The sequence below is a fragment of the Cariama cristata genome, unplaced genomic scaffold (genome assembly GCF_000690535.1).
Source record: "Cariama cristata isolate BGI_N322 unplaced genomic scaffold, ASM69053v1 scaffold20660, whole genome shotgun sequence".
NCBI lineage: Eukaryota > Metazoa > Chordata > Aves > Cariamiformes > Cariamidae > Cariama > Cariama cristata.
In genome coordinates, this window is record NW_009593193.1 from 9,033 (window position 1) to 19,670 (window position 10,638).

The window sequence follows — 10,638 nt, forward strand, 5'->3', positions numbered from 1 at the left end:
AAGAATGCATTTAGAACCAGTAACTGTGCTGTGTAAAGCAGTAATTCCTGTTATGGAACAGAATGTCAGAGGGAGCTGCCGAGGTCAAAAGCATCACTTAGTCCAAAGAAAGATTAGTCAAGTTCACAAATAAGTCCACCGGTAATTACACAGAATAATCCCATGCAACCTCCAGCTCAGGAAATCAGTAGACCAAAGGCTGGCTAAAGGAAGGCGAACTGAAAATCCTGTCAGCTGCCTTGCCTCCCTACTTAAAAAAAAAAAAAAAAAAAAAAAAATAAAATCAAGAAAATTGCCACAAGGTTGGTCTGGATTTAAAAGCAGTGTTGTCAGAGTCACTGTCACACTGAGGAACCTACAAGACTGACCACAAAAAAACTCAAGCATCTCGTGTCCCCCACGGCAGACAGAGGCAGTCTAACCAGCAGGCAGCGATTCTCGTAAGAGCTACTCACAGCCTGAAAGGCTCAAGTAACAGCACCCTGTTTCACACAGTACACCAGTCCGCTCCTCCAGGATGGGCCCAGCATGACATCTACTATACCTGTACTCAGGGTGTAACAACTTAGGCTAGTCTTAAATCTACTGTCTCTTCATTCAATACCAAATTTCTTTCCTTATGAGTAGGCACAGTAGTATAGCTCATAAGAAACTACTATCAAGTAAATTTAATAGAAAATCAAATACTTTAATGAAATTAGGGAGCATGAGAGTAACAGCTCAGATATACCACTAGAACTGATACTACTGGGCTGTGGGGTTTTTGCCTTTTTTTTTTTATGCTCTGTTCTTCAACAAGCATGCAGATTGACAAACTACTAATTCTTCAGTGTCAAAGATCCTGAGTAAAGAATTTCAAACCACTTAAAATGTATATATAGGAAATGTCTTATGAGCTGGTGGCCTGCACACAGCATTGCACAGATAAAAATATACTACTCTCAATACACAGAGCTAAATACTTTCACATTTATCAGAAATTTCTACACAAGTCTTTTGATAGAATTCAAGTTTTGAATTTTCTGTATATATCTTCCACCTGTATTAAACAAATGCTTATTTACATTGTGGATAAAGTGTAAAGGCTAGTAAGGCCATATTCCCATACTGTACTGTAACACTGCAAAATATATATACACATATATAACCTAATATAGGCAACAGTTCTAAAAAAGTCACCTTACATTTGTACAACATAATTGAGTCAGTATGAAAAGACAGCTTTGTTAGCACCAAGCCACTCCAACTGTTTTTACGAACCGTCTTGAGCTTGCCAGTTCCACAGGGAAGGACTGTTCAGCACAGTATGCCAACTACTGAGCCATGGAGGTCCTGCTTGCAGAACTGGAAGTCCCAAATAACACCCCACTGCACTACGGTATGGAAATTACTAAAGAGCAGGCATAGGAGCATCCAGAGACAAGTTCTGCTGGGTTATGAGGTGACGCTCCAGCAGAACAGTCACCAAGACATTTATCAGATTAAGTCTTTCACATCATTCTCTCCTGTTAGAACCTTTCCTTTGGATTTATGATAGTAAGTACACAATTGCCAGCAGAATGGACATTACTCAAGCGAGGTGGTTTACAAGCCATGTTAAATCTATACTGCAAAGACCAAACAGGGAAGAGCTCCACTGCTTAAATTCCAAAGGAAAAGAACTTTTTACTTTACTTATCGCCTATGCCTACTGTGGCCAGGATGGTCTCGGTCATAGCGATGACTTGCTCGCTCATAGGAGCGAGAACGCTCATGCCTGTGATTTCTATAGTAGTGACTCTTCTTCTTGTACTTCCCCGAATGGTCAGAGCGCTCCCGGGATCGGCTCCTGGAACGGGATGAACTCCTGCTGCGTGATTTCCGTGGTTTGTGTGTTGCGTATTTGTAGTCTTTTGACTTCTTGTAACTTCTAACCTTGGAACCTTTGTAGCTAGAACTGTGGTTGAACTGTCTTGGAGGAGAGTCACTGCGGCTCCTAGAACGGCTGTGGGATTTGGAACCACTCGATGTGGAGTAACTTTCACTTTTCCTATGAGAAGAGAAAAAGAACAGGAGAGAAAAATATATTATTTTCTTAATATTAAATAGAATTAATCTATATTACTATTAGTGCCTAAATATAGTCATAATACATACACACTTTAAGTACCATACAGGCAAATGTTTCTCACTTATAGAGCCAAGGTATGCAAGCGTAGTTTGAGACCAGGCACTTGATTCTGTATTCTGTTGTTCAGTATTCCATAAAAACTAATCTTGCGTCCTAGACTTGATAACACATCTAGTTACTGTAGAAATACTGATTTTTATAAACTTGTAACTGTCTGGAGTATAGTAGTCATGTCTCAGTTTTAGATTTTTTTCCTTCACTGCTTGGAAAACATGCACAAATAGCTAAGAGTAACTGCCAGATTCAAAGCGCTGCCAATAGTAAGACAAAAGGTAAAACTAGTTCTCCTGTTTTAGTTACAGTAATACTGTCACCAAAACGCCCAAGTTTGGAGTTAATGTTTCTTTCCAGGTCTTTGATTTCCCCTCTATGGGTATCATGTTTATATGCTGAACTTCAAAGGGAGTACAGAAAGCAGATTTTAAAGATGTTTCACTAAATTCAGATAATTACTAAAATTATTCAATTTTAGTAATTCAATTCAACGCTGAAGAATTTTCATCAGCAGATTTTAGCTTTGGTCTTTTCCACATACACATTAATACAAAGCCATATTTTTATCAGTACACACCCAAACACAATGGGATAGACTGTTGAATAAGAAGGCAAACTTGCATTGACTGAGGGGCATGAATCTCTGCTACTCTCACCTAGATACAAACCAAGACCATTTTGTATTTCATAAAACAAGGTTTTGCAGGAGCACCTGCCAATGTGACGAACGCTGGAGTTAAGAGTCCATCTACTGCAGAAAATGATTTAACTACTCCAGAACAGTTCAGTAAAAACATAAATGTTGTAGCCACAAGCTTTAAATATAAAAAACCCAAACCAACCCTGCTGTTTGGTGGGCCATATGTCACCAGTAAACAGGCTGACATTTGAAAATGTCCCAATATGCTTACGCTCTCCTTTCAGTCTGTTTGGCACAGGCATGGCAAGGTCAGACACTGCAAGTCCTCTGATCCGTGAGCCAAGACACCACAACTCTTAGCCATAACATTTCTGGAGTTTTAACTAGTAGCACGTAGTGCTCTGTTAGTTCATAGCCTCTCTTGTTGAGAAACTACCAAAGCTTGCTCTGAAATTTTAGCCCGGGAGCTTCTCACACTATGCCACTCTTTCACAATACCTGTGCTTAGGGGATGCAGATCTGGATGGTGATCTTGAGTAACTTTGATCTCGACTTCCACTTCGACTTCTGCTTTCTCTTCCTTTCTGAACGCTGCAAGAGATAATAAACAGTAAGTTATTTTGCTTAAAGTAGTCATGGGAAAAAATAAGCTTCTTCATTATGAAAGCCTTACCCATTTACTGGGCTATTTGAACTCATTCTTTTTGCTCCCTCTATTTTCCTTTTAGCATTCTTCATTGCCTGAACGGGTAGCGGTGAAGGTTTATTTCCTTTAACTTCTTTTGGAGACTCTAGAAAAACAAGCCTTTGTTACCTTACTTTGAAAGTATGGGTAGCGACTGAAAGAAAGACTGAAGCCTCCCCTCTTTTCTTCATCTTTGTAATAATCAGTACTGTATACATGTAGTTTGCATATATGTGCACACATGCATAAACACACAACCACCCACAAGAAGCAGATTTGGAGAACTTGCCAGAAGGCAAAAGTTAATCAGAAACATTTGTGCCAAAATACTGAAGTAACACCAGGGAGTTAACTGCAATTGTAACACATGACTTTCAAAGCCACTTCAAGAAATCAGAACAGCAACTTCCTTTGCTTGGTCATTATTAAGTATCTTTTTAAAGGCAAACTGAGGAAGACAGTAAATGCTATCTTCCAGGCAAGACACGCACCAAACTGGAAACTTTCAAGCAAGCATGCAGGAAAATATCCCCCACCCGTCACCCAAAAATACTACTCCTGCCAGAGTTCCTAATCATACCTACACTTCAATATTGCTGTAGCATAACATGACAATTGCAAGTATTTGTTTGAGTTTATCGCCAAAACCACATAAAAGCAAGTCCCTGTACTATACTAAGTTTAAACTAGCCTTAATTTTAGTCTAATTTGATTTTAGCCTTTATCTGTTTCAAGAAATTACAAAGTTACAATGCTATTCAAACTCTGTCATTTGAATAGCTGCTAGAAACCAGCTTAAGAAAAAAACAGAACAAAACCCAAGTGACGCTGTATATGCATGCCAAAAGCATAAATATACATTTATGATGAGAGTTATTAAAACCAAGTTATCCACTACTTGCCATTTTTCGGTATAGGGGAAAATCCTGACGTGTTATCCAAACTTGGGGCTCCCTCAGGTACTAGACCTTTAGCTTGTGCTTTTGCCTCTTCGATAGCTAATTTCTTCTTTTCTATTTTACTTTCCAGATCAGATAAATCAACCTGTGAACACAGGAGCACCGCTTATGACAAAACTTAGTAAACTAGATTTTCTGCTTACTCACTTACGGGGGCAGAGGGGTAGAAATCTAAAGAGACCCAGACACTGTGACTACTATCCTGTTCCCCTCAACGTGCCAGGCTTGCAGCAAGTTTCAAATGTGTAAGGTTTTCCAACTCATGTTTTAAGTTGCTGCCTTTAATGAAGGCTCACAATATGAAAAAGAAGCAAACCTTTTTCCGAGTATAGAGCTGCAAAATTTTTAAGCAGATTTCTTGAATTTCTTCTTCTGTTGCTCCAAAGAGTAAAAACCAGTGTGGACGATTAGGAAGTGGAATCTGAAAGGGAGGTGAAGACATGCTCAGTTTTCTGCTTCTATTAGAAGATCTAACAAACTTGAAATTAACGGAACTGTATGCTCACCTCCAGTGTCCTAGCTGCGAGGTAAATACATGCACAAGCAATGCTTTCTGGCTGGAATCTTACAAAGACATCTGTTCTCAGGCTATCATTCATGTAATTCCTGAAAAACAGGATAACAGTAAAGTTGCAGGGCACTGCAAAGTTGTTTGGTGGGGTTTGGGTTTGCTTTTTTTTTTTTTTTAACTTCTACAAAGACTATTTCTTCCTGCATTCAGTTACTAGACTTCAACACTATACTCCTGTAAATCTAAAGAGAAGTTGAATTATTTTACTAAAAAAAAATAAATTAAAAAAATCAATCCCTCAAGGGGAGGGATGCGTGACAGAAATTAAGTCTGACTGCTGAAAATTCAGTTGTGAAGAGAACCAATTTTAACTTCACTTTTCCTTCTGGATCTCTACTGGCCTGCTCTCATGCAATAGACAAGTTCTTTTTATCAAGACAACATACAATATTATCTGAAATACTCAGTTATAGACTTTTAGGTTCACATGTTTCTCTGCAATAGGGCTGAACCCAGATGGTTTGCTGAAAGCCGCAGCTCCTGTAGCAGTTCTCCCATGAAAATGCAGTCCACTTCAGCACGTCCCAACTTCCACTCAAGATTTAAGGGGTCCCTTTTCCTTCCGAAGCATTATTTTCCATCCAGAACAGAATCCTTTTTGATACAAAAAGCGGCCATAGAAGAAATCAGGGTGTTTGGGAACATCAGTTCAGGAGAATACTCAGTATTCAGGCAGATCTCCTCTTTGGCACATGATATAAGGTTTCCAAATTGTCCCATTTCAGTAAGGTTGCTTAAAATGAATATTCACAGAATGAGAAAACTGCAAAATATTGCATATATTCCAGTCAGTACACTTAAGCATTACTCTCCTACATCTTAAATACACAAAGTAATTTCCTCTGAATCTGTCAGCTGATGTGCTTAAAAAGATCTAGATTTTTGAGCACATATGTCAAGCAAAGTATCAGATACGGAAAAGCTAAAACCAGACACAACAGAAAATCCTCAAAATAATATGCCTTCTGAAAGTAGTAATTAACCATGCAGGTACCCAGCATCCAAAGATTCACTAACCCCCAAGATATCCAAACCAGAGACCACAGTCCAGACACAAGGAGCTTGAATCCCAAGAGTATCAAGCTCCCACCTGCCCCAGTTGTCTCACATTCTTGTTCATACAAAGCACAACTGCTACCCCACAGAAGCACCGCTAAACATCAGCTCATCGTTCTGGGAGAAAGGAACTTCAAAACCTACTTTTCTTGTCCCACTACAAAGAGAGCACAAACCTTTTGGCAAAAGAAGCAATAAAGAAAAGTCGTACTTCAAACATCTGGAAGTCATACAGCCTTTTTCTAATTTGCCAAATTGAAAAACATGTCTGCTTCCAAGTTTGGCCTCTGCGTATTTTCCCTGTGGGCTCAGAATCAGACACATGAAGAAATGAATCCTTGTCACAATTTTAAGAAAAAGGTAATGTTGTAAAAACACACATTTCAAAAAACAATTATACTGGATATCCACCAGTTTTCAGGTACTGGAAGCAACAAGCATCAGCACACAAATATGTTATTTTAACATCTGAACCATTTCTCAATTGAGGTAATTTCCTCCCTCCTCCTCACCTACCCCTCCTTTCATAACAAGTAGAAAACTGATAATCAGTAGTCCGTAACTCACATCCAAGTACTTCATGCAGCAGTACTGGGAAATCGGGCAGTGGCAAGTTTCTCTAAATATTACATTTCACTCCAAGCTTCACATAGGTACTCAAATGTCTTCTAACTAGTTTACAAACAAAACTGTATTTCAGGTTTTGCTGTGTTAATTCATCCCTTTAAGACTTAAATCCCACCTTAATCTCCTTTATCACTTCAGAGTACATCATTTTAACAGTTATAGAAATATAACATTAAAAATCTTTCAGAACTTCAACAGGCAGGTTATAAAATACAACAGTCAAAATGCACAACAGAAATAAAAGTCAGAAAGTATAAGCACAAGAAGCAGTTGGCCAGTTACTATACTATCATGTATATACCACCTGTCTAGAGTCAGCCTTCTCTTTGTAGAGCCTGCTTTGGTTTGACAGAAGACGGCAGCTATCCCTGCACCATAGGGCTTGGGCAGCAGAGGAGAAGTCTTAGTCACTTACCCTCAGAGGCTACCCTTTGATTAAAAGAGTACAGAAAAGAAAAGTCAAAACTGGTTCTCTACACACAGGTCACAGTACCAGACAGTTCAGTCAGCAGAAATATGATCTTTGGATTCACTAAAGGTTTTTAAACCACAGTATTGTGAAAAAGCATTATTGTTTAAAAGCATTATCTATTTGTTAAGTTTAAGACTTGGAATTTTACATAAGCTTCCCATCCCCAAGCAAATCTTTACTGTAATGAGAGCGACAAGGCAGAGTACCTTTCTTGGCAAACATGAAAACATTTGAGTTTATCCAGTCTTAGAAGCTGACATCTTACATTATCCATATGGATAAAAGAAATTTATCTGAGTTTTTGATACACCTGTAATCAAGCTCAAGCCCTGGGAAAAGCCATTTCCCATCACTGGTAACAGACTTTGACTACACAGCTTTCTCTGAAGAACCAAAAAAACCAAGGAAATGCTATAACCCACTCAACATTTTCCCTTCAGCTGAAAAGTGAAAGCAGAGAGGAGGGAAGTGAGAAGTCAGGGTGGAAAGCTACCTTACCATTAAAACAGTGCCTCTAACTCACAAGGCTGATCAACATTTGGGTGGTAGTTTGGGGCACGCCAATAAACAGCAGAGCTGCATGGCATGGCCCACAATCACTCCTGAGCAATGTTGCTCAGAGTGCCTCAAGTGACATATTTCTGCTACTGCCCCTGCTGGTCTCTTATAACAAAGAAAATCAACTTACCATGAAGTCTGGACCAGGTGTTGGTTACGTTCACATTCTAATACCTGAAGGTACATAACGATTATCTGGAAGATATGGGTTATTGAGTTATTAACAAGAATCTTGAGAGCCACCTATTTATTTGAGAGGGACATCCATGAGGCATCTGTTATTCTCTCTCAAGTTCTAAAATACTCCACATGAAAGAATGTTCGCAACATCCCCCGTGTTTATCCACACAGCTTCTGCTCTCCAATGCAAAAATTGGACACAACCAGATCTGACCTTCCTAGCTCTCCGTCTTCTGAGCTCAGGCATCACGCTATTCATCTAGATGTCTTGTCTTCCAACTGTTTTCAAGCTAGGTATGTTCTCCTATACAACTCACGATTCCTTTTAGCTGTAACTTGGGAGAAAATATTGCTAGCTGCAATAAGCAGTTAACAGAAGTATAACAGTATTTGCAGAGAACAGAACTAATGTGTTGTGTGCCACTGGTTTATTCAGCTCTAGATTTTTCTTAGGTTTGAAAGGAACACAAGGATGCAGATAAAAAGACTACCCTAACAGCAAAAATTCATACCAATTAACAAACACGTACAATTGCCCTCTGGGGTACTGATACCATGAGTGAATTCTGAAAGTCAAGTAGGCTTAAAAAGAAGACGTTAAGAAGTTTTTAGAGGAAGAAAGAGCAAGATCCCAAGTAGGATGTTATTTTACCACACTTAGCTACTTAAGGCATAATGCTAATGGTACTAAAGCACCAACACTTGCAGTAGTTGCATCTTTCTAGTTATCATCCCGGTCTGACAAGTGACACTTAAATATTGAGAATCATCTCATTTCTAGTCAAGCCCTTCACACTCAAGTGTACTTTTTAGAACACATGGGTTTAATAACCTCCACATGTTTCCACAAGGAGTGATCATGACACACAGCGTTTCTGATAACAGGCTGTCACAACCCTAGGTCTCCAAATTCCCTTCTGCTTAAGAATCTATGTTTAGTTGAAATTTTCTACCACCAAAGCTACCTACTTATGTAATTTGACTTCAAGGAATACTTAGCATCTGCATCCACCTCCAGTCGTCATTCAGCAGTGATACAAGACCAACTAGTAAGAATCTCTTAAATGAGAAAGAAGAGATTGCGGATCATAAGAAGCTAGCTTTACTGAATTAACTAGCATTATCACGGACAAACCATACAGATGCCATGCAGTTAGGCAGTCTACTCAAAGCATTTGGAGCATCTGAAACACTGATTATAAAGTTAACTTATACAGTACAAACCTTATGAGGGTGCTTTACATGAACACAAAATCCCAACTCCTTTAACACTCTTCTTTCCGCCTTAATAATTTGATTCTTCAAGTTTACATATTCTTGATCCAGTATTAGAGGCACAGGTTTTCTGCAAGACAATTTCAATTTTTGAAGAAGATAATCTTAACCTCAAAGAGCACTCATAAGCAGGTTAAGTTGCATTACTGTAAAAATAAGAGACGTCACTATTTATAACACCAAAAATATTCATTTAATCAAATGGGTCAACTCACTTTTCTCCTTCATGAGATCTCTTTAAGATGTTCCCTGATTTATGAAACAGGGAATGATACTATCATCAGCCCATTAAATTTAATAATTAAAACACAACACAAATACTTCAGATTATTTCAAAGTCTAAGCTTACTTTTTTTCCCGTAGATGTCTAAGGCGATGGAACACGTTAATTACATCCCTTATACGTCTTGGCGCTTCTTCAATTTTGGATGCCAGATGAACACAGGCCATTGACACATGCTGAAATATAAGTATTGCAAGATACTGATGTTTTGCTCAAATCAGGATCTGATCTCCTCCAACAGCTTCAGGAGGGGTAACAAGAGAAAATGGTGGTAAAGCCAGGAAATACTAAAAATTTGACAAAATCAGTACTACGTAGCTTTGTAAAATCACGTTGATCAATAAGTAAAATCTACAGGCTAGTTACTAACACTCTAATCACATCTAAGATGACAAAATGCCAAAACAGATCAAAGATTAAATAGCATTTGTAGTCATATAAGCCTTTGAATATTTTCTTACCTCCATGGAATGCTTCACAAAAGACTTGGTATAAAAAAAACGTTGAAATAGCACCTGTCCTGTAGCCATAGCAACCTAAAAAGGAAGTAACCACAACACATATTAACAAAACAATTACCAGTTCCAAAGAGAAATTACCTAGAATGATTTCAATAGATTTAAGACCCAGAAGACTCGCTAAGCTACGCTTAAGTAAGGGAGTAAGTTCAGTAGTATCTAAAGAAAACTAGCACCCCTAATCAGTAACAAATTCAGTTGCCGAAAATGCTATCACCACCATAAACACTGTCTGTTAAGTCACATGCATACATTAAATCGCAAACTTCATAAAAGAAGTATGAAAACATGCTCCAAATTAAATAATAAACACCCCCCACCCCAACTCAAACATTAAAAACCAATAAAACTGAAAGTTATGACAGCACGCCAGAAAAACGTTACTTTTTCAGCGTGGAAAGGGGCGGGGGGAGGAAATTTAATCACATTATGATCTGAATATGCTCGTAACAAAATCTGAGCAGTTGAGACTCGGTAGCGAGAAGATGCCTGAAAGTTTTACGCTCGGAGAGCAACGAGACTGTTTGCGATTGGCGTTCTCCAGGCAACAAAACCTTTCTCGGTCACTACAATTCAAAGGAGTCTAAGATGTCTGTCTTTCCGTAAGCCCCGATCTTAAAAAAAAATGCACTGCGGGAACCCCCGCCCTG

General features: G+C 38.7%; 1 protein-coding gene across 2 annotated transcripts; it reads right to left on the reverse strand.

Annotated features, from left to right (window-relative positions):
• Positions 1 to 667: 667 nt before the first annotated feature.
• CCNL2 (cyclin L2) lies at positions 668 to 10,002 on the reverse strand. Of its 2 annotated transcripts, none has more exons than XM_009709534.1 (10): positions 9,932 to 10,002; positions 9,537 to 9,646; positions 9,137 to 9,257; positions 7,863 to 7,927; positions 4,955 to 5,054; positions 4,765 to 4,869; positions 4,392 to 4,533; positions 3,478 to 3,595; positions 3,303 to 3,395; positions 668 to 2,029 (listed from the first exon to the last, which is right to left on the reverse strand). In XM_009709534.1, exons 1-10 carry the CDS (start codon positions 9,998 to 10,000, stop codon positions 1,675 to 1,677), a joined length of 1,278 nt encoding a protein of 425 aa, XP_009707836.1. In that variant the 5' UTR covers positions 10,001 to 10,002; the 3' UTR covers positions 668 to 1,674. The 2 variants fall into 2 exon arrangements, with proteins under 2 accessions (XP_009707836.1, XP_009707845.1); XM_009709543.1 differs by having other exon boundaries at positions 1,567 to 2,029; positions 3,478 to 3,609; positions 4,388 to 4,533; positions 9,932 to 10,000.
• Positions 10,003 to 10,638: the final 636 nt, after the last annotated feature.

What these genes read in the sequence shown, in the direction of transcription:
- CCNL2 (XM_009709543.1), bottom strand. Translation starts at nt 10,000, where the DNA reads ATGGCTACAGGACAGGTGCTATTTCAACGTTTTTTTTATACCAAGTCT. An exon ending in AGCTCTATACTCGGAAAAAG is followed by an intron (nt 4,534 to 4,764) that starts GTTTGCTTCTTT and finishes CTGTGTTCACAG; the next exon opens with GTTGATTTATCTGATCTGGA. An exon ending in CCTATACCGAAAAATGGCAA is followed by an intron (nt 3,610 to 4,387) that starts GTAGTGGATAAC and finishes AAGGTAACAAAG; the next exon opens with GCTTGTTTTTCTAGAGTCTC.